Raw genomic sequence first — 24,462 nt, 5'->3', positions numbered from 1 at the left:
TTTATCTAGTTCACCATAGGATTAAAGCTTAATATAATTATGTTGTGTCATAACCATTGAGCTTTAGGATGGAAAGCTCCTGAACAGGAACATCTACTTAATCATGATTATCTGCATGAATGGGGGTTACCAAGACATATTCTAAAATGAACATTTTAACCAATATCATCATCCACTTATCATACTGAACTTTTTAACACTGCTGAGTAGCCAAGACAGACCAAATATATCATCCACTGGACTGTAAGCTCTTTGAGGGTAAGGATCAAGTTTACTAACTCACTGTACTCCCAAGAACTTGGTACAGTGACCTGTACAGAATAGCATTCGATAGACATTATTGATTGATTGACTCCAATGGGAATCCAGACAAATCCATGGAGGTCCATAAAGGTTACTAGAGGGAAAGTTAGAAATGCAGAGGATCAATGTGAGGGAAGGCTCTGACATTGCTCTTCTTTCTCCCAACACTCTATAACTATTACTGGGGACAGAATTCCAGGTTGGGTAAATCACTGAACCCACCTGCCTCTTATGGAAGAGCTAATGAGCAACAAAATAGCAAATAGGAGATATTGAGAGGGGAAAGAAGTCACAGGGCTTGAACAAGTAACAGTTGAATTACAGAGCCCCAAAATATGGTGAAATAATTATCTAACCAGTCTTCATTCATCTCCCAAATAGTTTCTTCAGATTATCATATGGGCTCCCAGGCAAAATGTCTTGTCAGTGAGGATTGCTGGATGCATTTGTCTTGTGTATAGCTGTTGCTAGATTTCTTTTCCTTTCAGCTCAGTAGGCCCTAAACTTTAGTTTAAAATTTTTAGTTTCCTAACTTTTACATCAGGAAATAGAAAATTTAAGATTTATTTCTCGATTTATAATAAGAGTTTAGGACTAGAAATAGTGACCTAAGACCTCAAACTCTTCACTGATTACCACAGCATTAATTAATGTTTTCTTGGAAGAATTTCTGAATTTTCTGAGTTTTCCTGTGTTTTCAGGAAGGTTAATGGTATTTGGATATTCTTGTTTCTAAGGCTCTAATAGGGGGAAAAAATAGACACTAATTTTGATTTTTCTCAGATTTTGTTCAATCAAAATAATCCCTAATCAAATTTCTGTGTGTTTCTAAGATCCAAATATTTGGTGAAATTTGGTCTTGGACAGTGCAGCTCTGGAAAAGTGCAGTTGATAATGGATTGTGAGATGCAAATTCTTTATACTTCCCTAAAAGACTTGAAATAACTAGATTTCCTAACAATAATAATAGTAATGGTGGTATTTAAGTTTCTTCTCCACTAGCAGGTTTCAGTCACACATAAGACAGGCTGCTGCTATTCAAGCCCTCCACCTAATGAGACTTTGCTAACTTCTTGCTGAGCCAGTGTTTGTTCTTGTCAAAGTCTGTAGCCAGAGTAGAACTGTGGGAATTGATGGTGGAGTCTTTATATTTGATTACCCAATTGTCATCACCTCATTTTACTTAGATTTGTTTCATGGGAAAGAAGATTTCCCTGATTCTATAGAGAAGAGACTAGTGACAGCCTACATCTCACACACCCTCTATCAAGGAGGTGAGTTCTGGGTCAATATGAATTCTAGGTTATTAACAAAGGAGGGCTGACTTTCCAAAATCATTTTCATCCATCAGTCATGCTGGATTTTGGTCTCAATTTAAAACACCATTAACTTCCTTAAAAAGACATCTTTAACACTAAACACTCCCTGAATTAATCCACACTGTCAACAATGTGATCATGTAGGGTCTAGAAGGGCCTCTTTATATGAAATAGAATAAATCAGGGCACATTCACATTTTCCGTCAAATTCACATTTTCCTGAGAACCAGCATGTCCTAGTGGAAAGAGCGTGGGCCTGGGAGTTGGAGGACTTGGGTTTTAATCACTGCTCTGCCATTTGTCTTCTGTGTGATTTGTGTAGGTCACAACTTCTCTGTGCCTCAGTTCCTTCATCTGTAAACTGGGGATTAAATACCTGTCTCCCTCCTGCTTACACTGTGAGCCCCATGAGGGACCGAATTATCTTGTATCTACCCCAATGCTTAGTACAGTGCTGGCACAGAGTTAGCGCTTCACAAATATCACAATTATTATGATTCCCTTTTCTGCAGAACTCTTCTTCCCATTCCTCTGCCCACACCTGAATCAAACTGTAGAGAATGATTTCTACTGATTTGTTAGCCAGTGTTTAGAATATTTGTCAGAGATGTTAGTGAATTTGGCCCATTACGAATATAATATGCTCTCTGCAATCTGGTTCCTAAAGTGTGTTATTTTAAACACCCTTAATGTTGTTACAAATAATTCAATGTTACACAAAAAAGAGGGGCTCTCACCATGGCAACCTATCAGAATTTCAGCAGATACCAACCTCCACATCTGACTACGTTCTTAGCCGAATGTAGTTTGATATAGACTACAATGATATAAATAGGTTTGATGAAAGGGTTGATGTAGAATAGTGCTAAAGCCAAGTGCATGTCGTCAGTTTTTATTGGAAACCTGATATGCCTGTAGGCTGGTTCCTCTTGTCATTACACAAGACTTCAAAATGCAAACTGAAACTTCTTCTGTAAGTTCATTACATACTGTCTTGAGGCTCACTGTCAAGAGCTTCAGGTTATTCCACATTAGGAAAGACCAACATGGTTTTCCTGACGGATCACGTTCTAGGGAATGAGTTGCGTCTGCATAGCTGGCTTATGGCAAGTACCCATTCCAGTGTCTCATGGTCATTATTATCACTCATGGACAAAACGATACCCTTTGGAATCTAGCAGAATGGCAAGGTGCTGAAAACAAGGGACTCAAGTGTTGTAAGAGTTAATTAATATGTGTGAAGTTGAAATATAATCTGGGGATGACAGTCCCCACACAAGTGTGAAGTATTAAGACTGCTTCCTGCCAATGTCACCTCCCATTCCCCAAGAAAGAGCCAGCTTGAGAAAAAACAACTATTTAATGGAAAGGGGCATCTCCTGAGTCTTTTAAAAATGCACTGGAATAGCAGAGGACTTCCAGATGTAAGTTGGATGCAAAAGAATGAGAAGGCATTCCTCCCAGATAGCAGGCAAGGGGAAATTCCCTCATGATCATTGCCTCTCAAATGACCCTTCTGATGATCAAAGCAGTGTTCACCAGTAGGGCTCCTAATTCCTCCTACCTATGTCTGACAACTGTGGAAATGATTTACTAATAGTTATTTATGAGATTTATTGTCCTAATAATAGGACACACACATTGAGAACTCTCAACTTGCCATTCCAAACACTTTCAGAGCCAGACTTGTCTGCTGATTTTTTGCGGCAAGAGCCCCATTGGGAGATGGGTCTGTAGTTCTGTGGAAAATTGCAGGAGAAACCTCCACTATGAAAAATTTGCCCCTCAAATCTTAGGGACTCTAGGGCTCTTGCTGCAGCTGCCCCAGTGGGCAGTTCTGTCCACTGATGCAACCCTTTGCATATGGTATTTGTCATCTTCACTACGGATATGAATTTCTCACTTACTATCACTAGTTTTTCAAAACAGGAAGTCTTGGACTTGCAAGGAATCTAGAAGACTCCCCACTGAGGAAAAGAGAGTTTCTATAAAATAGGTCTGCCTAAAAGCCTGGCTCTCCACTCTCAACTAAAGGGCATACAGAAATAATAACCCACGAATTTCAAGAACAATATTTGGCCACTTGTTCATAAAGCAACATTTGAGGCATTCTGTGGTCACTTAAGAGTGCCCCTTTGTGGGATGAAAATTATGCCTAGCCCAAATACCACAGAGACTAAACTGAACTGGCGACCCTAAATTTTGGGCAAGATCCTCAACATTTGAAAGGGCCAGAATATTCCAAAGTCACTTCCCCATTCACAGCTCTATAATGAAGGGGCAAATGTCCCTGAGTCAAATGTTCTCCTTTCCTCCCACATATTCCCCATCTACTCCCTCCCAAGTTTTATGCAAACCAATCTTGATTGCAAAGGAAGAAGAAAATAACTCTAGAAGAGTAGAAAGATGCAGAGTGGTTGGGTGTGCAAGGATTGAAAGCAAAATTTGTTTCCGAAGGAAAATACTATGTTTTTATGGGCGCAACTGTAACCGACTTCCTTTTACTCCAAACAAAATGGAATGGGCCACTGTGAATTTGATTGTAACATTTCAGGAAGTAAGCTGATGGCGTCATCCCATGCTCCCTGGGATTCTCCACCATACAACTGCACCAATCAACCAGTAGTATTTATTAAGTGCTTACTGTGTGCAGAGGGCTATACTAAACCTCTTGGGACAGTACAGTAGATGAGAGTTGGTAGACAAGTTCCCTGCCCACAAAGAGTCTGCAGTCTAGAGGGAGTTGTATTTTCATGTATGCCTGTTGACTCAGGAGTCCATCTAACTTGACACCTATTTCCTGGGAGTGGGGACTTCTGCTCTCTGTTCCTGTCTTCTTCCTACTAGTCTAGCTGCACCTCAGGAACTGCCATGCAGATCCCCAGGACAGGAGTAGAGTAACAAGAAAAGATTGAAATAGCTGCCTAGCTAGCTGTCAGTTGAGTAGATCTGCTGATTTGTGGTTAATGAGGCAGGTTCTGGGGCCAGCATTCTTCCCATAACCCTGACTGGCAAGGAGGGCTAGATGTCCTCTGAGAAGATTCAGGTCCTCTCAAAGAGATGGTTGGTTCTTTGCAGTCCCAGCCAATAGATGTGCTATCTGACAATGAGGAGCAAGATATACTCATAGATGATCTAGGTAGTGGGAAGACTAAGTGCTTCATATAGTGCTCTGCACCCAGTAAGCGCTCAATAAATACCATTGATGATAATGATGAAGATGAAGACATCCACCTTTTAACCAAGTAGGTGCTTTATTCCCTAAAGACACATGCAAAGACATCCCTGAACTAGACTTCACTTTGAAATAAAATAATGAGCAGTATGGGCTCCACAACCCAGGCAAAAAAGAGTCACAAATATAAAATGATTCAATAGCCTAATGAAATATCGGGGAGGACTGATCCCCCTTGCAGTACCCTAGCTAATGTTGGATGACACCAGCCATTTCTTTGTCTTGAAGCCATTCTGTAAAAAGGCACTGCATGGTTCCACATCTTTGACTAGCTTAATGATGTTATGTGTTCTGACTTCTGAGACCAGCACTCATTACATTTATTCCAATTATTTCAAACGTACCTCAAATTCAAGGTAGTGATCTTTCAGTTTGTATTCATCGATTTCCTTGGCTTTAACTTTCTTGTCGGGTGGATAAGAGCGGTGCTCAGTCAGTTCAGTGGAAATTTGTTTCAGTTTGCCTTCATGGGATTTCAGCTGTTCATCCTGCGGAAAAATATTAGGTAGTTGAGTATTCAAAAAAAAAAAATCAGGAAAGGAAACTCAAAAGGGAAAAATAACCTGCCTGAAAACCTGGCATTGAAGAATCATTCAATTTGATGGAAATATGACAATTATAACCGTGGTATTTATTAAGTGCTTGCTCTGGGCTAATCGCTGCTGTAGATTCAAGGGTATGAGATCAGACATGGTCCCTCCCTCACAATTTATCATCTCCATTTTATAGATAAGGGATTTGAAATTTAGAGAGAATAAGAGGTATGTCCAAGGTCACACTACCAAGCCCATTCTAGGAAGTCAGGTCTGCTGACTTCGAATCCCTTGCTCTTCCCATGAGGCAAAGCAGACTCTCTGTGAAGACTTCAATTCATTGAAAGTTGAGCCTGCTTTGCTTCTCCTATTTATCTTCCTTCTCTTGTCCATTCTGCTGTTCATTCATTCATTCAAGAGTATTTATTGAGCACTTACTATGTGCAGAGCACTGTATTAAGCACTTGGAATCTACAATTCAGCAATAGAGGCAATCCCTGCCCAATAATGGGCTCACAGTCTGAACGAGGGAGACAGGCAGCAAAGCAAAACAGAACAAAACAAGTAGTCTGGTGCAGACATCATCAAGATAAATAGAATCATAGATGTATACACATCATTAACAAAATAGAGTAATAATATATACAAATATGCACAGTGCTGTGGGGAGGGAAAGGGGGAAGAGCAGAGGGTGGGGGGGATGGGGAGAGGAGGAACAGAGGGAAAGGGGGGCTCAGTCTGGGAAGGCCTCCTGGAGGAGGTGAGCTCTCAGGTTATTTGACCCCATTTATCACTGGGAAGGGCTCACCATGGTCTAACAGCTATTTAGTCCTGGACAAGGCCTCCTAGACCCTTCAATTTACATGTACAAAATGCAGGAATTAATGTAAGTTAAGTCCTTTGGCTGAGATCAACCAGGAGAACAGAATAGCTTGTTAAACCAGGAGCCCAATTTTTCCAGGTACTAAAGTTATTCCAGCATAGTAATTTAGACAGTGTGTCCTTGAGGCAGACAGCAATCCACTGAATCATCCAGGCTAATGTTCCTTCCAAAGTACCAAATGTGCTCCCAGGGAGTTGCTTAAGGTCTTTGAACACTTGGCTTAAATTTCTCAAGGTTTCTGGTTTATTTCTCAATTCTGTGAGACATGTTGACCTGCCCTCCTTTGTCTTTCCCTGTACCACAGTGTATGGCTACGGGCTTTCCACGTTTCCCATGTCTTCCTGAGACAGGCACTGCTACAATCAGGAAACATTCTTCTTGTTCATTTTGGAGATCTGGGACCACGTCTACCTACTCTGCTATACTACACTCTCCCAAACTCTTAGTGTAGTGCTCAGCACACATTAGGTGCTCAATAAATACCATCCAGTCTTTGGCTATAGTGAAGCATGTTTGTTCCTTCTGACTTCCTCATCAGTCTCTCCATTGGTTTTCCTGCCTCCACTTTCTCCTCTCTTCAGTCTCTCTCTCTTTATTCTGCCAGACCATTTTTTCTATTATGTCATTCTGTCTCTCTTCTTCTCAGAAATTTCCAATGATTACCCATTCCTCTCTGCAACAAGGGGAAATTCCTGAACACTGGCTTTTAGGCACTCAAATGGCTCTCTCCCTCCTACTTATCTACTCTTCTCCAATAACACCCCAGCTCACACTATTAATTACTCTTAAGCTTACCTATTTTCTTTGCTTTTTACCCCCATCACCTACTTCTTTCTCACACCCTTTTCTGCCTGAATTCTACCTCCTGCCTTCAAATTGGAGTCTTCTTCTCAACTTCAAAGTCCTTCTGAAATCATTGCCCATAGAAGGTCTTCTCCAATTAATAATCTCCCCAGGTTTTATCCCACCAAATGACACTTAAGCCCTCCTGAGTCACCTGAGCACCTGTGCTCTCACATCATTCTGCAGGACTCATGTATCTATTTTACATGTCTATTACTAACTTTTGTACTTCCTATTTCTTCTTCCCTCTATCTTTAATTTAATCTCTCTCTCTCTCTCACTAGATTGTAAACTCTCCGAGGACAGAGATCATGTCTACAAACTTCACTGTACACTCCCAAATGCTTAGTAAAGTGCTCTCAGACAGTAAGCACTCACACACTATTGACCGACTGATTTCAGGTATTGTCCACTTTGTCTCCTTAGTTTTTCAGTTACCCCAGCCCCATTAAAATTATAATAATTGTGGTACCTCTTAAGTGCTTACTATATGTTACTATATGCCAAGCACTGTACTTAGCATGGGGGAAGACATAAGATAAGCAGGTTGGATGCATTCTCTAGCCCACGAGAGGCTCATAGTCTAAGTAGGAGGGAGAAAAGGTATTTTATCCCCATTTTACATTTTGAGGGAACTGAAGCAGAGACAAGTTGTGACTTGCCCAAAGGTCATACAGCAGGCCAGTAGTATAGCTGGGATTAGAACCCACATCTTCTTCTTCTTGTTTTTTTAATGATATCTGTTAAGTGCTTACTATGTTACAGGTACTGTAATAAGTCCTGGGGTAGATACAAGCTAATCAAGTTGGACACAGTCCTTGTCCCACATGGGGCTCACAGTATGAAGCTCCACTTTAAAGATGAGGTAACTTAGGCACAGAGAAATTAAGTGGCTTACCCAAGGTCACACAGCAGACAAGTAGCAGAGCCGGTATTAGAACCCAGGGTTTTCTGACTCCTAGGCCTGACCTCTTTCCACCTGGCCACGCAGCAGCCAAATCTCCTACCAGTCTCTTGCCTAGACATGGCTGCTTGAGCAACAGATGAGAATTCACTTGCCTTGAAAACCTCTGTGAACTTTTCTACTCTGTTTCATATGGGTCTCATATATTCTAATTGTCTGAATCCAATCTGGGGCAATTTTACATGTGCAAATGAGACACCTGAATGAATTGTGTATGGGAATTAGATAAGCCAGATGTTCAACAAATTTTTTTTTCAGTTAAGTATGGATATCATGTGATTGTAAATTAGCAAAATTATCATATAGTTTTTGGATGTAATTTTTCTAATCTACACATTGTTTTTTTCAACAAGTGCTAAAGCTTTTTTTGTTGTTTTCTGAGCTCTTCTTGGTTCTTTAAAATCCTTTTCTTCTTTTGTTGCTGAATCGATTACTTATTCAAATGAATAGCAACTTCCCAAAATATGTTAGTCTTGCTTTGTTTTTAGTTTAATGAGCAACTCATTTTAAGAATATTAATAAAGCAATATTTGAGGGCAATAGTGAGCCCTTAATGTATGGCCACCAATTTAAGTTACATATGATTACTTAAATGATGTTGAAAAAAACCATATCTGGTATGTTAAAGAAAAATAGAGGTAAATTATAGTACCGATTTACATTTTTTCTGGCTAATTTATTTTTATACTTTTCTTCTGTAATAACAAATTAATATTCCTTATTGAATAATCCTGTGGCCCAGATAATTGTTGTAATATACTAAGAAATTTCATCCTTATCAAAATGTATACACATTGCATTTTCCACACTTTCTCCCTACATTTAAATATGCATTATACCATTCTCAAAATTTTACACTAATTTTTTTTTAATCAAATGGATTATTTCTTCATCAGAGCTGAAATTGGTCATTCCAAAATTCCAAATTAGTCTTTGGGTTTGTATGTTCTTGTGGATGCAGCTCTTGTTTTTTTGAGGACTCCACCCTTTCTTGTATTCAACCAAGTCAAGACTCTAACACACATGACTTGTTCAAGCTTACTTAATTATCTGGGTGATCTGGTCATTTCTATATGTTCAGTTCTCCCCAAGCCTAGGTTTTCAATAGGTGATTTGGCCAGAATGCAATAAGGGAATGAGGGGATGTTGTTCTGACACCACAAGCTGATATGAGCTTGGTGTGCTGCAATATTTTTTGTGTGCTTTGCTTTGGAGTACAGAGTAGAAATGGCTGGCTGCAGATATTGCTTTCTGTGTCACCTTTGCACTTTGATTTTCACCCTTTATTCACGCCTCAGCCCTGCAACACTAATGAACCTATCCCTTACTTATTTATGCTAATGTTCGTATCTGCCTCTAGATTGTAAACTCACTGAAGGCAGGAAATGTAGTACTGTATTCTCCCAAGTGCTGAGTACAGAGCTCTGCATACACTAAGTGCTCAATAAATAAAATTGATTGATTCACTGCAATGCAATCTATTACAACAGGGGGCATTATGGTGCAACTTTTCCCTACATGTGAGGTTTTGCAAGAGTGCAACCCATATGATTATAGGAGAACTTGGTGTACTGAATTTTTGACAGCATCTGAATTGAAGATGGGTCCAGTGGCTGAATGGTGACAAAGATTAATCAGTCAGTGGTATTCACTGAGCACTTACTATGTGCAGAGCACAGTACTTTGAAAGAATATATTAGAGTAGTTGATATAATCCCTGCCCACAAGGAACTTAGAATTTACTGGGGGAGGCAGACACTGCAAAAAATTACAGATTTTTATATAAGTACTGTGGAAGTGGGTCTCAGTTGAGAAGCCATGTGGTTTAGTGGAAAGAGCACGGGCTTGGGAGTCAGAAGAAATGGATTTTAATTGTGGCTCTGCCACTTGTCTGCTTTGTGACTTTGGGCAAGGCACTTAACAGTCACTTGTTAAAATAATCCTGCTAGACTGCAAGCTCCTTTTGTGCAGGGAACTTTTTTTACTAACTCTATTATATTGTATTCCCCCAAGCACTTAGCACAGTGTTCTGCACATAGTAAGCACCCAATAAATAATGATAATGTTGGTGTTTGTTAAGTGCTTACTATGGGCAGAGCGCTGTTTTAAGTGCTGGGGTAGATACAAGATAATCAGGTTGTCCCATTTGAGGCTCAGAGTCTTAATCCCCATTTTACAGATGAGGGAAATGAGGCACAGAGAAGTTAAGTGACTTGTCCACAGTCACACAGCTGACAAGTGGCAGAGCTGGGATTCAAACCCATGACTCTGACTCCCAAACCCAGGCTCTTTCCACTGAGCCACGCTGCTTCCCCTATTGATTGGTAGAGAGGAGTGTATGACACTTTATAAACAACCGAATCCACGAAATATTGACATATGGAGGATCCTAGGGGGTAAAAGGGGCCTCAGAGAATCCTTTTAGTCCAGTCTTCTGCTTTCAGACATATGAATGATCAAGGCAGTCATGACAGACATTGTTATTCTATTGTAGTTCTGCGGGGTTGGAAATGCCACAATCCCTCTTTGTAGCCCATTCCAGTGTTTTATCACTCTGATAATCATGAAGTCTAGTGAAACATATCCAGCTTTAATTTAAGCCTTTGTTCAGCCTCCTTGTACAGGGGAAGAGATGGTAAAGATGTCTATTAAAACCACTCATATACTTAAGGCAGTTACTAAGTCAGCCCTCAGTCTTTCTTCTACAGTCTAAATAACTTCATAGGCCATATCTTCCAGTCCTTTAATCACTTTCTCTTTGGTGGACCTTATGATTTTCACATTTATTACAGTCCAGAGCTGGACACAACAATAACCGTTTTCTTGTAATGTGAGGGTTCCATTCCTGATGAAATCAGAATAAGATAAACTCATGTAACAGTGCATAAACTTAACTGATTCCACGCACATGCATGCAACTGTTTCGATTAGTAAATACAGTGATTAAATGACCGATTCACAGATCTCTATCAGTTTGTCTTTATCTACTAGGGGCCACAGTCTCTTGAGTCCTTCTCTTTTATCCAAAGTGATTGAATAGTTTTTTTGATTTCTTTATTTCCTTTTACTCTCGGGGTAGTTGCTTCTTTCTAGTAATAACTTTTTAAATTTTGCCCTTTTGCCCTTATATAACCATGCTACCTCATCATACTCTTTGTGCAAATCCCCAAGTTTTGTCTCTATTCCCGGGCTTTTGTAGATTCTGAGCTCCACCAAAATGGCATTCTTATAATTTCTAATTTGTTCCTCAGCCTCCAAGACTGTCTTTTTGGAGAATAGCCTCCTTCCCTACATTCTTTAGCCTCTTTGGTTTTACTTTTTTTCTAGTGGATCTTCCTTCCTATTGAGTTTTTGAGTACTCAAATTTAGCGAAATTCAATTTGTAGTAGAAATGACAATGTGAAGGGAGCCTAAAATATATGCCTCTGACTAAAAGTTCAGGAGATACATGCAGAAAACGCAGAATAAAGTATGATGGTTCATGGACAAAAAGTCAGGAGAGGGCCTGTACAGGTGTACAGAGGCATCTGTACATCTCAGAGAATAAGGAAACGATTAATGAAAAAGAACTTGGGTTTTTGTAATCATAACATACACGAGATAGCATTTTTAAATAGCCATTCAAAGTTAGTAAATTTAAGGAACACCAATGACATATATTTGAAATATAGTTAAATCTTTGCTAAAGTGTCCCATGAAATTTTATATATGAATCAATGAACCAGTGGCATTTATAGAGCCCTGCAATCAATCAATTGCATTTATTAAGTGCTTATTATGTGGACAGCACTTAGGAGAGCAGAGTGCAACAGAGTTGGTAGACACCCTCCCTGCCCAAGAGAAACCTACAGTCTAGATGGGGAGACAGACATTAATATCAAAAATTAAAGATGTGTGCATAAGTCCTGTGGAGATGAGGATGGGATGACTATCAAGTGCTCAAAGGGTATATACATTCAACTGCATTGGTAACATAGAAAGAAGAAATTAAAGAAAAGAGGGTTTAATCAGGGAAGAGCCCTGAGAGATATGATCATAATAAGGCTTTGAAGGTGGGGAAGAGTGGTGGATGGATATATTTGGAGGGGGAGGGAAATTCCAAGCCATGGAGAAGACATGGGAAAGGGATCAGAAGTGAGATAGGTAAGATCAAGGCACAGTGAGCAAGCTGGCACTAAAGCAGTCCAGTATGCGGGCTGGATTGTAGTAGGAAATCAGTGAGGTAAGATACGTGGGGGTGAGCTGATTGAATGCTTTAAAGTGAATTGTAAGGAATTTCTTTTTGATGGAGAAGAGGAAGGCCAACTCCTGGAGGTTCTTAAGGAGTGAGGAGACTTGGATTGAACTTTTTTTAAAAGATGATTCAGGGTAGCACAGTACAGTATGGACTGGAGTGGGAAGAGACAGGAGTTTGGGAGGTCAGTGAAGCAGCAATCACAGTAGTCAAGGTGGGATATAAGTGCTTGGATCACCATAGTAGCCATTTGGATGGAGAGAAAAGGGTGGATTTTAGCAATGATGTGAAGGTAGAACTGACAGGATTTGGTGACAGATCGAATATTTGTGTTGCATGTTGTGTTGTTATATGAGTCGAGAAAAACGCCTAGGTTATGTGGGCTTGTGAGATAGGATAGTAGACCTTAAGCCCATCAATGGGCAGGGATTGTCTCTATCTGTTGCCGAATTGTACATTCCAAGCGCTTAGTACAGTGCTCTGCACATAGTAAGCGCTCAATAAATACTATTGAATGAATAGCATTGTCTACAGTGATGAGAAAGACAGGGGGTAGGCAAGGTTTGGTTGAGAAGATGATAAGGTCTGCTTTGGACATGTTTAGTTTGAGAAGGAGGAAGAACACAGGAATTTAATCCTCATTTTACAGATGAGGAAACTGAGGCACAGAGAAGTCAAGTGACTGGCCCAAGGCCAAACTGCAGACAAGTGGCAGAGCTGTGATTAGAACCCAAATCCTGTTACCCCCTAAGCCCATGCTCTTTCCACTAGTCCATGCTGCTTCCCCTGCTAAGCTAAAGTGCTGAGGGATTTCCCCAAATTCAAAAAACAAATGCTTTTGGAGTCCTGTTCCAGTTAGTCAGTCAATCAACTATATTTATTGGGCACTTACGGGGTTCAGAGCACTGTATTAAGCACTTGAGAGAGTACACTATAATAATAACAGACGAATTCCCTGCCCACACAGGCCTTACCTCTGAGTCATCCAAGGGCAGTTACAGCAGTAGTAGCAAAGGTATTTACTGAGCACCTACCAGATGAAATGCACTGTACGCCATGCCTTAATACCACTGCATTCAACTGACTCACATAGAACTTTTCGGAATTAATCAGTGTCCCACAATGTGGATACTTAACTATTACCTTGAGAAACTGATATGAAATTTTACAAGTTAAACTAGAAATTCCTGCCCCAGGCAGAAGCTAGGGTAGCGATCTAGCCAAATTCACCGTGTTGTTTTTTTCTAGCTCTGCCTCAATCCTATGCTAATATGCAGTACTGCAAATGTTTGGGTTTAAACTTTGTTTTACCTGGAGAAAAGAAAATGTACTTATGAAAAATAATGAGTAAATCCAGTTACCTGGGAGAGTTGTTCAAAAATGAATATTGCAGTTTGAACTAAACTGTTCTGACAATGATCATGTTTAATAATTGAAGTTAATATGTTTTGGATAGCATTCATGAATGCATTAAGGAAAATTCAGAAATAACAGTGCAGCTGAACATTTGTTTTATTTTTGCTTTACGAAGTGTCTCACACAATTTTAAAAAAATCAGGATGCTAATTATTTTCCATTACAGTTTTGCATTTTTATGGAGGGGGACTCTTACTGTGATGCATTATTCTATCATTTTAGACATGTAGCCATCCAACTTAGATGATGATGCTTCTGACGCTGAGATTTTTGTCTGCGTGGGTGGGTTGGGGTGAGAAAACTCATGTGTCTAACCATCCCTGCTGTCGAACCGACTGGATGACTGAAACCATCATGAGCCTTTCCTTTGATATTTTAGAGGTATATTAGTGGAAAATGATAAACATCCTGGGAATGCATGTTACAAAATGGAAAAAAATTCCACATGAACTGAAGGGGTGTGAAACCAGACTGTATATAAAGTTGGGTACTTGTTTACAACGTCTTAATTTAGTAGTACTACCAGCAATGGTAATTATTTAGTGATCACTGAGTGTCATGCCCTGAACTAACCTGGAAAAGCACAAAAGAAAGAAGTGATGAACTTCCCTCCCAAAAGGAGCTTACACTAACGGGGTAGGCAAAAATAAAAATATTTCAAATCTTTCCCCCTCTCTCTGGTGTCCAGCATTCATGATTACTCCTTAAATCACAGTCAAATTCATATTTTATTCTGTACAAATGGAAAGATCTGCTGACATCTCCTCTAGCTCACAAAGTGGAAAACCTGTACAGTCCTCTTAGCATCATCTTTGAAAATTTAACCCCATTTTAAGCTCTCTTAGCTAAAACCCCTTATCTGATTCTACTTCTGTTTGCATTTTCCCTGGCATGTGAACTACAAAGCTTGGAGTGTTTTTCCATGCTGTACCATAGGAAAGAAGATGCATTGATTGCCAGAAAGAATATGCTCTAGGTGAAGAGAGTCCAGATGATTAGGAAAACAAATGAATGAAAAAGGTGGTCACACTGATGAAGCCTGAACCATAAAAGTCCCTATTTCATTAAAAAAGGACAAACAACGCTGATGGCATTAGTAAATGTGTGGGATACAACCTCAGAGGAATTGAATCAGCAGATAGAGCTCAGTAATTGTACTGGTGGTGAAGGGAAGATGGATTTATGTAAAGGACCAGCTTATTTTTTTATCACAAGAGCCCAAACTTTCAGGACTGGATTGAAAATCAAAGGAACAGAATTCTTTATCAATCAATAGCATTTACTTAGTGTTTAGTATATACATGACATTATACTAAGCACTTGGGAGAGTAAAGTACAACAGAGTTAGACATGTGCCTGTCCACAAAGAGCTTACCCTAAAAAAATTTCCTTTGAGGAAGACTCCAGAAACTTCCTTGATAACACATTCCAGTACTTCACAGAACCATAAAGAAACAGTGTGGCTTTGAAAGAGCACAGGCCTGGGAGTAAGTGGACCAGGGTTCTGATCCCAGCCCTGCTATATGTCTGCTGTGTGATCTTGGGCAAGTCACTTAACTCTCCATGCCTCATTTATCTTATCTGTAAAATGGGGGTTATGACTGTGGGCCTCATGTTGGCCTAATGAATAGAGCACAGGCATGGGAATTAGAGGACTTGGGTTCTTATCCTGACTCCACCACTTGAGTGCTGCAAGTCACTTAACTTCTCTGTGCTTCAGTTCCCTCATCTGTAAAATGGGGATTAAGACTGTGAGCCCTATGTGGGACAGGGACTGTGTCCAACTTGATTTGCTTGTATCCACCCCGGCGCCTAGTATAGTGCCTGAAACATAGTAAGTGCTTAACAAATACCACAATTATCATTATTGTTAATTATTAAATGGACTGTGTCCAACCTGATTGGCTTGTATCTACCTTCACGCTTAGTAAAGTGCATGGCACATAGTAAGCACTTAGCAAATACTTTTTAAGGAAAAAAAATTAAAATTTCAGAGAGGAAATTCATCCTAATAGGTAATTTAAATACCACCATTTAAATGTATTCCCTCAATTTCAAGTGAAGCCACCAAGCTCCCAATCATCCCTTCATTAGTTCTTCATTTTTAAAGTGTTGAAAGTTGTCTCCCTGTTCCTAGTTCACACCTTTAGTCTGCTTCTCTAGGCTAAATAAATCCAGTTTCTTCAGATTTTCCTCAGATGGTGAGGAGGAAAAGACTCAAGAGGAATAATAATTATGGTATTTGTTAAGCACTCACTATGTGCCAAACATTATACTAAAAAGAATAACCTTGGAAGCCAACTGATGATATGGAGATGAGAAGATTTGGGGTGTAGGAGGCCATGGTAATGCCATCTGTGATAAAAGGGGAAAGATAAAGGGCAAAAGCCAAGCAGGACAGAATAATATTGGCAGAAGGATTAAAAAAGGTAAGGAAAGTTTTGATAAATAGATCAAAGAAAACAGAATGATTAGAAAAGACTAGTTAAGGTTGAGGCTCTAGAAATTGATGATAACTGTTGGAAATGAGCACACTGAAAAATCCCTCTCTTTCAAGTAAAATGAGCACATATATACAATTAGGCTATTTAGAAGATATTGTTTAAAAAAAAGAAAAACAAACTCTAATGAACAAAATCAGAGTTCTCAAAAATGATGGAAGGTACTTTTGAATTTGATTGCAATTTTGAACAAAAGTGCAATTTCAATAAAGGTATAAAATAGATGACACTGAATTATTAGAGAATTTGGCTGAAAGGAAGTGTGAATTAGTTCAAAAACAGCTAGATTGGATTGTGGAGATAAGACATAAGGAGAGAGGTCATTATATTGGGCCAACTGATAGCTGCTTCCCTCTTTCCATAACTGTTTTCAGTAATTACCATGAAAAGCAAGAAATAGCAAAATATTTCCCCAAAGGCAAAAAATAATACAAAAATGAAGTTGCCTTTTTCAGCAGAGTAGCACAAATCACAATGAAGTTACAGATTCGCAAACACCACAGCAGAGGTTGGAGAATAAAGGACGACTAGAAAGGCAATCTCACTCCCAGCGTTTCAGATGCTCATCTTATGTAATAATATTAATAACAAGAATAATAATTTTTGTATTTGTTAAGTACTTACTATGTGCCTGGCACTGTACTCAACACTGGGGTAGGTACACGATAATTGAGTTGGACACAGTCCCTGTCCCACCTTGGGCTCACTGTCTTAATCTCCATTTTACCGATGAGGTAACTAAGGTACAGAAAAGTGAAGTAACTTGCTCAAGGTCTCAAAGCAAACAAGAGACAGAGGCAAGATTAGAACCCAGGTCCTTCTGACTCCCAGGCCCATGCTCTATCTAGTAGGGTCATGCCACATCTTAAGATCAGAGGCCTCATCATTTAGGTTTTGTAAATCACAGAGCACTTTCCCGAATCTTTTTCAAAAAACACGTGGTGCATTTACGTTGGTTTTTCCTACCCTTTATCTCAATGTCAGTATTTTTAGTTTGGTTGAGTAAGGGGTGTTAGACTCTGCAAACCTATATTGTTTTGTTAGTGCTAACCCACACACCCACTGGATTCTTTCTCTCAGAGAAAAATGATCCAAAGCAATTTCTTCTTACCGACACTGCAATCACATCTTTGGGAGAACTACTTACCTGAGACAATTTTGTGGTAGTGGCAGGAAGAAGAGGGCGGCTGAACTTCTTCTGAGAGCCAATAGCTGCTGGAAATGGTGGCGCAGAAAACACAGCTGCGACACAATTAATTTTGTTTATCCACGCTTGCATTTCCTCTGGGTTCCTGTGAGAGATGGATATAGTTAGTCCTGTTAGGATATTGCTTGATTTGCTTAGTTTCACCTCACTGGCAATTTCCCTGGCAATGAAAAGCAGGTAGCTGAAAAGATTTGGAAAGACTTTCAATCTTCAGCCTTGCTTAAAGGCTCAGTGCAAGTCCAAACCCTGCCCTACTTGCTGGGAAGTGAACTCGGATAGAAGACATCTTCACCTGATCTTGTTTTTAAATGGGGACAGGGCCACATATCAACATATTGCATGAATAAAGGCTAAAATGGGAGAGGGCAGCTAGATCAGACTCACCACTCTGAGCCTGGTGAGAATTGAGGCACTCAGTGTCTTCATAATAACATTAATCCATAACACTATTCCATGCACAATGATACAATGATCCACAATCGATTATTATCACAATAATAATAATAATAGTATTTGTTAAAGCACTTACTATGTGCCAGGCATTGTATTAAGCGCTGGGGTGGATACAAGCAAATTGGGTTGGGCACAATCCCTGTCCCACTTGGGCTCAATATCTATCCCCATTTTAATGATGACTTAACTGAGGCACAGATAAGTGAAGCGAATCATCCAAGGTCACAAAGCAGACAAGTGGCAGAGCCAGGATTAGAACCCAGGCCCATGCTCTATCCACTACACCATGCAAGGCTATTGTTAATTGACAATGAAATTGCCTCTCATCAATGAATTCAAACATAAAACTTTGCTTAACTCCCTCTGACTCTGTCATCATTGATTTGATTTCTTTGGAGTGCCTTTTATAGATAATAACAATGGTATTTATTAAGCACTTATTCTGTTCCAAGAGCTGAAGTAGATACAAGACAGTCAAATCAGATACAGACCATGCCCCATATGGGCTACACAATCTAAGAGAGAAGGAGAACAGGTATCTTAACCTCATTTTAAACATAAAGGAACAGGGAAGGTGTAGAAGTTGACTTGTCCAAGGACACATGGCAATCAATTAATCACTGGCATTTACTGAGCACTGTACTAAGTGCTTGGGAAAGTCCAATACAATAGACTTAGACATGTTCCCTGTTCACAACAAGCTTATAGACTAGAGGGGAAGACAGACATTAATATAAGTAATTTATAGTATATAATTTAAAGATATGTACGCAAATGCTGTGGGGTTGAGGGTAGGGTGATTATCAAATGCCTAAAGGGCACAGATCCAAGTGCATAGATTACATAGAGGGACAGGGAGCTGGAGAGAAGAGGGCTTAATCAGGGAAGGTCTCTTGGAGGAGATGTGACCTTAATAAGGTTTTGAAGTCAAGGAGAGTGGTGGTCCAGCATATATGGAAGGGGACGGAGTTCCAGGCTAGGGGGAGGACATGGAAAAGTGTTGGTGATGAGACAGACAGGATTGGGGCACAGTGAGTAAGCTAGTGCTGGAGGAACAAACTATGTGGGTTGGGCTGCAGTGGGAGATCAGAGAGGAAAGGTTAAGATGGTTGATTGAGTGCTTTAAAGCTGATGGTATGGAGTTTCTGTTTGATGCAGAGGCAGATGGGGAGCCATTGGAAGTTCTTGAGGAATGGAAAGACATGGACTGAGCTTTTTTAGAAAAACAATCAGTGCAGCGAGAGTAAAGTGTGGACTGGAGTAGGGAGAGATAGGAGGCAGGGAAGTCAGCAAGGTGGTAGATGTGGTAGTCAAAGTGGAAGAAGACAAATGCTTGGATCACCATGATAGTTTGGATGCGGAGGAAAGAGTGGATTTTAGTCAGTATTCAGTTATATTTACTGAGCAATTACTGGGCACAGAGCACTGTATAAGCACTTAGGAGATGTTGTGAAGATAGCAATGACAGGTTACGGGTTTTTTAGATAGGGAGCCTATTGGTAGTGTCTGCGGTTATGGGAAAGATGGGAGAGGGCAGAGTTTGGGTGGTAATATAAGGAGTTCTGTTTTGGACATATTTTTAGTGTGATGTGTTGGTGGGATACCCAGGCAGAGCTGTTCTGAAAGCAGAAGGAAATGCAAGATTGCAGGGAAGGAAAGAGATCAGGGATGGAAATGTAAATTGGAGAATCATCTGCCTAGAAATGGTAGTTGAACCTATGGGAGTGAATGAGTTCTCCAAGGTAATGGGTGAAGATGGAGAATAGAAGGGGAATGTAAACTCCCCTCTAGACTGTATGCTCACTATAGGCAGGGAACGTTTCTGCTAATTCTTTTCTATTGTACTCTACCAAGTGCTTAGAACAGGGCTCTGTATATATTAAGTGCTCAATAAATACCACTGATTCACTGATTGACTGATTGACGTAGAACTGAGTCTTGAAGGACCCCCTACTGTAGATGATCCGCCAAGATCCGCCCTTTCCTCTCCACCCAAACGGCTACCTTACTATTACGGGCTCTCGTTATATCCCGGCTAGACTACTGTGTCAGCCTTCTCTCTGACCTCCCTTCCTCCTCTCTCGCCCCGCTCCGGTCTATTCTTCACTCCGCTGCCCGGCTCATCTTCCTGCAGAAACGATCTGGGCATGTCACTCCCCTTCTTAAACAACTCCAGTGGTTGCCTATCGACCTCCGCTCCAAACAAAAACTCCTCACTCTAGGCTTCAAGGCTCTCCATCACCTTGCCCCTTCCTACCTCTCCTCCCTTCTCTCTTTCTACCGCCCACCCCGCACGCTCCGCTCCTCTGCCGCCCACCTCCTCGCCGTCCCTCGGTCACGCCTATCCCGCCGTCGACCCCTGGGTCACGTCCTCCCGCGGTCCTGGAACGCCCTCCCTCCTCACCTCCGCCAAACTGATTCTCTCTCCCTCTTCAAAACCTTACTTAAAAATCACCTCCTCCAAGAGGCCTTCCCAGACTGAGCTCCTCTTCCCCCTCTACTCCCTCTGCCATCCCCCCTTTACCTCTCCGCAGCTAAAGCCTCATTTTCCCCTTTTCCCTCTGCTCCTCCACCTCTCCCTTCCCATCCCCACAGCACTGTACTCGTCCGCTCAACTGTATATATTTTCGTTACCCTATTTATTTTGTTAATGAATTGTACATCGCCTTGATTCTATTTAGTTGCCATTGTTTTTACGAGATGTTCTTCCCCTTGACGCTGTTTATTGCCATTGTTCTTGTCTGTCCGTCTCCCCCGATTAGACTGTAAGCCCGTCAAACGGCAGGGACTGTCTCTATCTGTTGCCGACTTGTTCATCCCAAGCGCTTAGTACAGTGCTCTGCACATATTAAGCGCTCAATAAATACTATTGAATGAATGAATGAATGAATGATGGGAGGCAGAGGAAGAGCCAACAAAAGGAACAGAAAAGAAGTAGTCAGAGATATTAAAGGACAAATAAGAGAAGACAATGTCAGTGAAACCAAGGAGAAGTGGGTGGTCTACAGTGTTGAAGACAGCTGAGAGGTCTAGCAGTATTAGAATAGAGTAGAGGCTGTCAGATGTAGTAAGAAGATAGTTATTGGTTACATTAGAAAAGACTGTTTCCATGGAATAAAGCAGGTGGGAACCAGAGTGGAGGGGATCAAGGAGACAATGGAGGGGAAGAATAGGAGACAGCAGGTATAAACACTTCTCTCAAAAAGTTACGAGAGAAGTGGTAGGAGATGGGGTGATAAATGGAGGGAGCCATGAGCTCAAGAGAGTGTGAATTTCGTTTTTTGTAGGATGGGGATATGTAAACATGTTTGAAAGCAGTGGGGAAGAAGCCTTTGGCAAGTAAATAGTTGAAGATGGCAGTCAAAGAGGGAAAAAGAGAGGGGGTGAGTGTTCTAAAAAGGTATGAGGGGGTGGGCTCAGAAGCACAGGTGGAATGGGTACATTTAGAGAGGAGTTTAGTGACTGTGTTGGGGAAAGAACAATGGCTTCCTATTGACTTCCAGGCCCCAGCTCTATCCACTAGGCCAGGCTACACTAAAATAACTAATACTTTTCATTTTTGCCGACACTGCTACTCAACAGGCTCAACAGTATTTCTCTGGTAGTGAAATCTTGGGGCTGCTTCTTGGCAAAATTCTGAAAAAAGTCATCAAACCTGGCTTCTCCAAATTCCTCATCGACCAACATTCTTCTTCCATCCTCAATGGTTTCCCCTCTCTCTGTTGAAACAAACTGCCTTATTCAAATGAGTCACTAAATCCTCCACTTCTATTAAACACAGGCCTCACACTTGTTACCAATTTTGATGCCAAGAGAACAATCTGTACCCTCTTCAGCTTCACCATCCATAAAGCACTGAAAGACTTTGGTTTAGCTTTTGCTTCTTTTGGGATTCTGCACCACTGTTCTCTACAGTTTTGCAGGCATCCCTCTCTCTCACTCTCTGGCAGACCTTCATTCTGCCAAATTGTGCCATTCAAACAGTTGTCTCAGCATATTCACTACAACATCTTTTCTTCTACAGACTTTTTGTAGACTCTGCCTCTTCTAACGGGTGAAGCAACAGACTCTCAATCTGAAGGACCCCATCGACCATTTCTAATCCCACCATCTGCTCCTGTGGTTTAGGCTTTTTTTATTCTTCTCTACTCACCAGTGTGATGGCCTAAGCTAATGTCAGGGAGTCAGGAGACCTGGGTCTGAATCTCAGCTCTGCTGCTTGCCTGCTGTGAGACCTTGGGCAAGTCCCTTAACTTTTCTGTTCCTCAGTTTCCTCATTTATAAAATGGGTATTAAATATCTGTTCTCTCTCCCCCTTAAGACTGTGAACTCCTCTGAGCCAGGGAAGGGCTGCATTTGATTTGACTGAATTATATCTACCTCAGCGCTTAGCACATAGTAAGTACTCAAGCACCTCCACCATCATCATTATTATGATGATTAGTACCAGTTCTTTGGAGGTTTTCCTCACTCTCCAAAGTTAAGGAATTGCAAGAAAAAAAAGACGACAGAGTAATAACAGCAACCCACCACCCCTATTGCTTTTTCAGATAAGGCTGTTAAAATTCTTCTTGGTGAGAAATGATAAAACACGTTGCTCCCATCTGCATGAATAGAAAAATGAACAGATCAAAACATACTGGGCTTGAAAAAGCAAGACTCTCCAGTCGGCTGTTTTCAGTTTTAACACATTTGGTCTCTTCTCGTAGTCTGTTGCCTTGGATGCCAGAGCATGGTGCACACTAACTGCGTTTTTCAAATCATCTTCAGACAAAGCCTTTTCTGGTTTGTATTCATCCTGGGTTAAGAGAACAAAGATACATTATTTCACTCTTTTCTTGAAAGAGAAAAAAATTTCAAAGATATACAGTTCCCATAGGTTCCATTGATGCCAAAACTAATGTCACTAAAAACACCTTACCCTATAAAAGCTTCCCTGTCTGACAACTATTATGTTAAAAATAACATCATAATGAATCAGGAGATAGACACAAATAGCAATGCAACTTTCTTTAGATCCTTTCTCAGTAAGAAAAAGGGACAAGGTGGTTTGGTTATCATGACGTGAGTAAAAGTCATAAACAAATAAAAAACTCAAATATAAATTAAATTGCACCTCTATTCTATACAGATACATAATATTGAAAAATTATCCTAATTCTGTACTGTCCTACACCAGATATAAGAGCAAATTCACAACGAGAAAGAAATAGAAAATTAGTGAAAATTGTATGCTAGTAGAAGTTTTAATATGTTTAAATCCATGCTGTTATGTCTGCTCTGAAGCTGGGAGTATTTTTGGAGCTTTTGTTGCAACATTTTTTAAACATTATATTCAGTGGTATGGTTTCAAAGAGCTTCAAGAATAATAATCAATGGTATTTGAATGAGTACTTAATATGTGCAGAGCACTTTACTAAGCACTTGTGAGAGTACACTAGGATAGATAACTGATTTGAGTGGCAGACCTCTCTAGAGCTTGGACCTGCCTCTTGCTTCTGCTGTACTCTCCCATGTATTCAGTATAGTACTTTGAACCCAATAGGTACTCAATAAATCCACTGATATCCCTCACTGATTGAATGGGGATAAGTCCATGATCAGTAATCGACTAGAGCATGTATCTATTGTTATATTGTACTCTATCAAGCACTTAATACAGTGCTGTACACATAGTAAGCACTCAATAAATACAATTGAATGAATGAATAGAGCACATTGTGACTATTAGCTCTATTGTGCTCTGCAAACAGTAAGAGCTCAAAAGATACTACAGATTGATCAGAGCAGAGTCTTTGGGAATAGCATGATATGTTCAAGAAAAGGAGAAAGAGGGTGAGCAGGAAAAAGTGAAGGCATGAAAAGGGGAGGATGTTCTCTTGTCTGAAACACCCTTAGATTCCTCAAAACACAATGCCCCCACCCCCCAACCCATTTTTCAAGCCCTCTTAAAAAGGTCCTTCTTCCAGAAAGTACCTCTTGATTCATTTTCGCAACTTCTTGGTAAAGCCATATCATTCACTCACTTCTGATTTTGTGTTTACGTGTCTCCATTTATGTCTATCGTCTCAGTCTCAACTATTGTATCTTCATTAATTGATGTCTACTAACTCCCCCATTATTTTTTAAGGACTTCAAAGGCAGGGATTGTCTCGCACTTTTTTTTTGGTATGCTCTCTAAGAAGAAAGTTTTGTAGGGTGGAAAGGGCTGCCTTCCAATCTTTACAATGTTGGTAAGACTAGGACTAATGACTATTAGGCTGAAGCAGTGAGATACCCAAAGATTGTTCCCTCCAAATATTATTTAGCCTGAAGGTTTATTGTTTTGGTGATTTCTTTATTGTTGTATTTTAACTTGTTTTATTATGGTTTACATTATATTCTTATTGTTTAATATGTCCATCCACCTCCATTTAGACTATGAGCTCCTTGTGTATCGTGGGCCCATTCTTTTGTAATTGATTTTGTGTAAGTACTGTAAATGCCTAATAAATGTTAGTAATAATAAAAATGAGGGTATTAGTTAAGCACTTTCTAGGTGCTGACCACTATACTAGAAGCAGCGAAGCTG

The 24,462-nt window shown here is 40.3% G+C and overlaps 1 protein-coding gene across 5 annotated transcripts in view; it reads right to left on the bottom strand.

Moving 5' to 3' along the window:
* The window catches only part of PSD3 (pleckstrin and Sec7 domain containing 3), a 418,976-nt gene that overhangs the window by 18,204 nt on the left and 376,310 nt on the right, over positions 1 to 24,462 (bottom strand). For all 5 annotated transcript variants that reach the window (XM_029066223.2, XM_039912019.1, XM_029066224.1 and 2 more), the window contains 3 exons: positions 22,532 to 22,689; positions 17,379 to 17,523; positions 5,202 to 5,345 (listed from right to left, as the gene is read on the bottom strand). In XM_029066223.2, coding sequence (XP_028922056.1) covers positions 5,202 to 5,345; positions 17,379 to 17,523; positions 22,532 to 22,689 — 447 coding nt within the window. The remainder of the gene's footprint in view (positions 1 to 5,201; positions 5,346 to 17,378; positions 17,524 to 22,531; positions 22,690 to 24,462) is intronic.

This window comes from Ornithorhynchus anatinus, chromosome 5 (genome assembly GCF_004115215.2).
Source record: "Ornithorhynchus anatinus isolate Pmale09 chromosome 5, mOrnAna1.pri.v4, whole genome shotgun sequence".
Classification (NCBI taxonomy): Eukaryota; Metazoa; Chordata; class Mammalia; order Monotremata; family Ornithorhynchidae; genus Ornithorhynchus; species Ornithorhynchus anatinus.
This window is presented reverse-complemented; position numbering and strand designations above follow the sequence as displayed.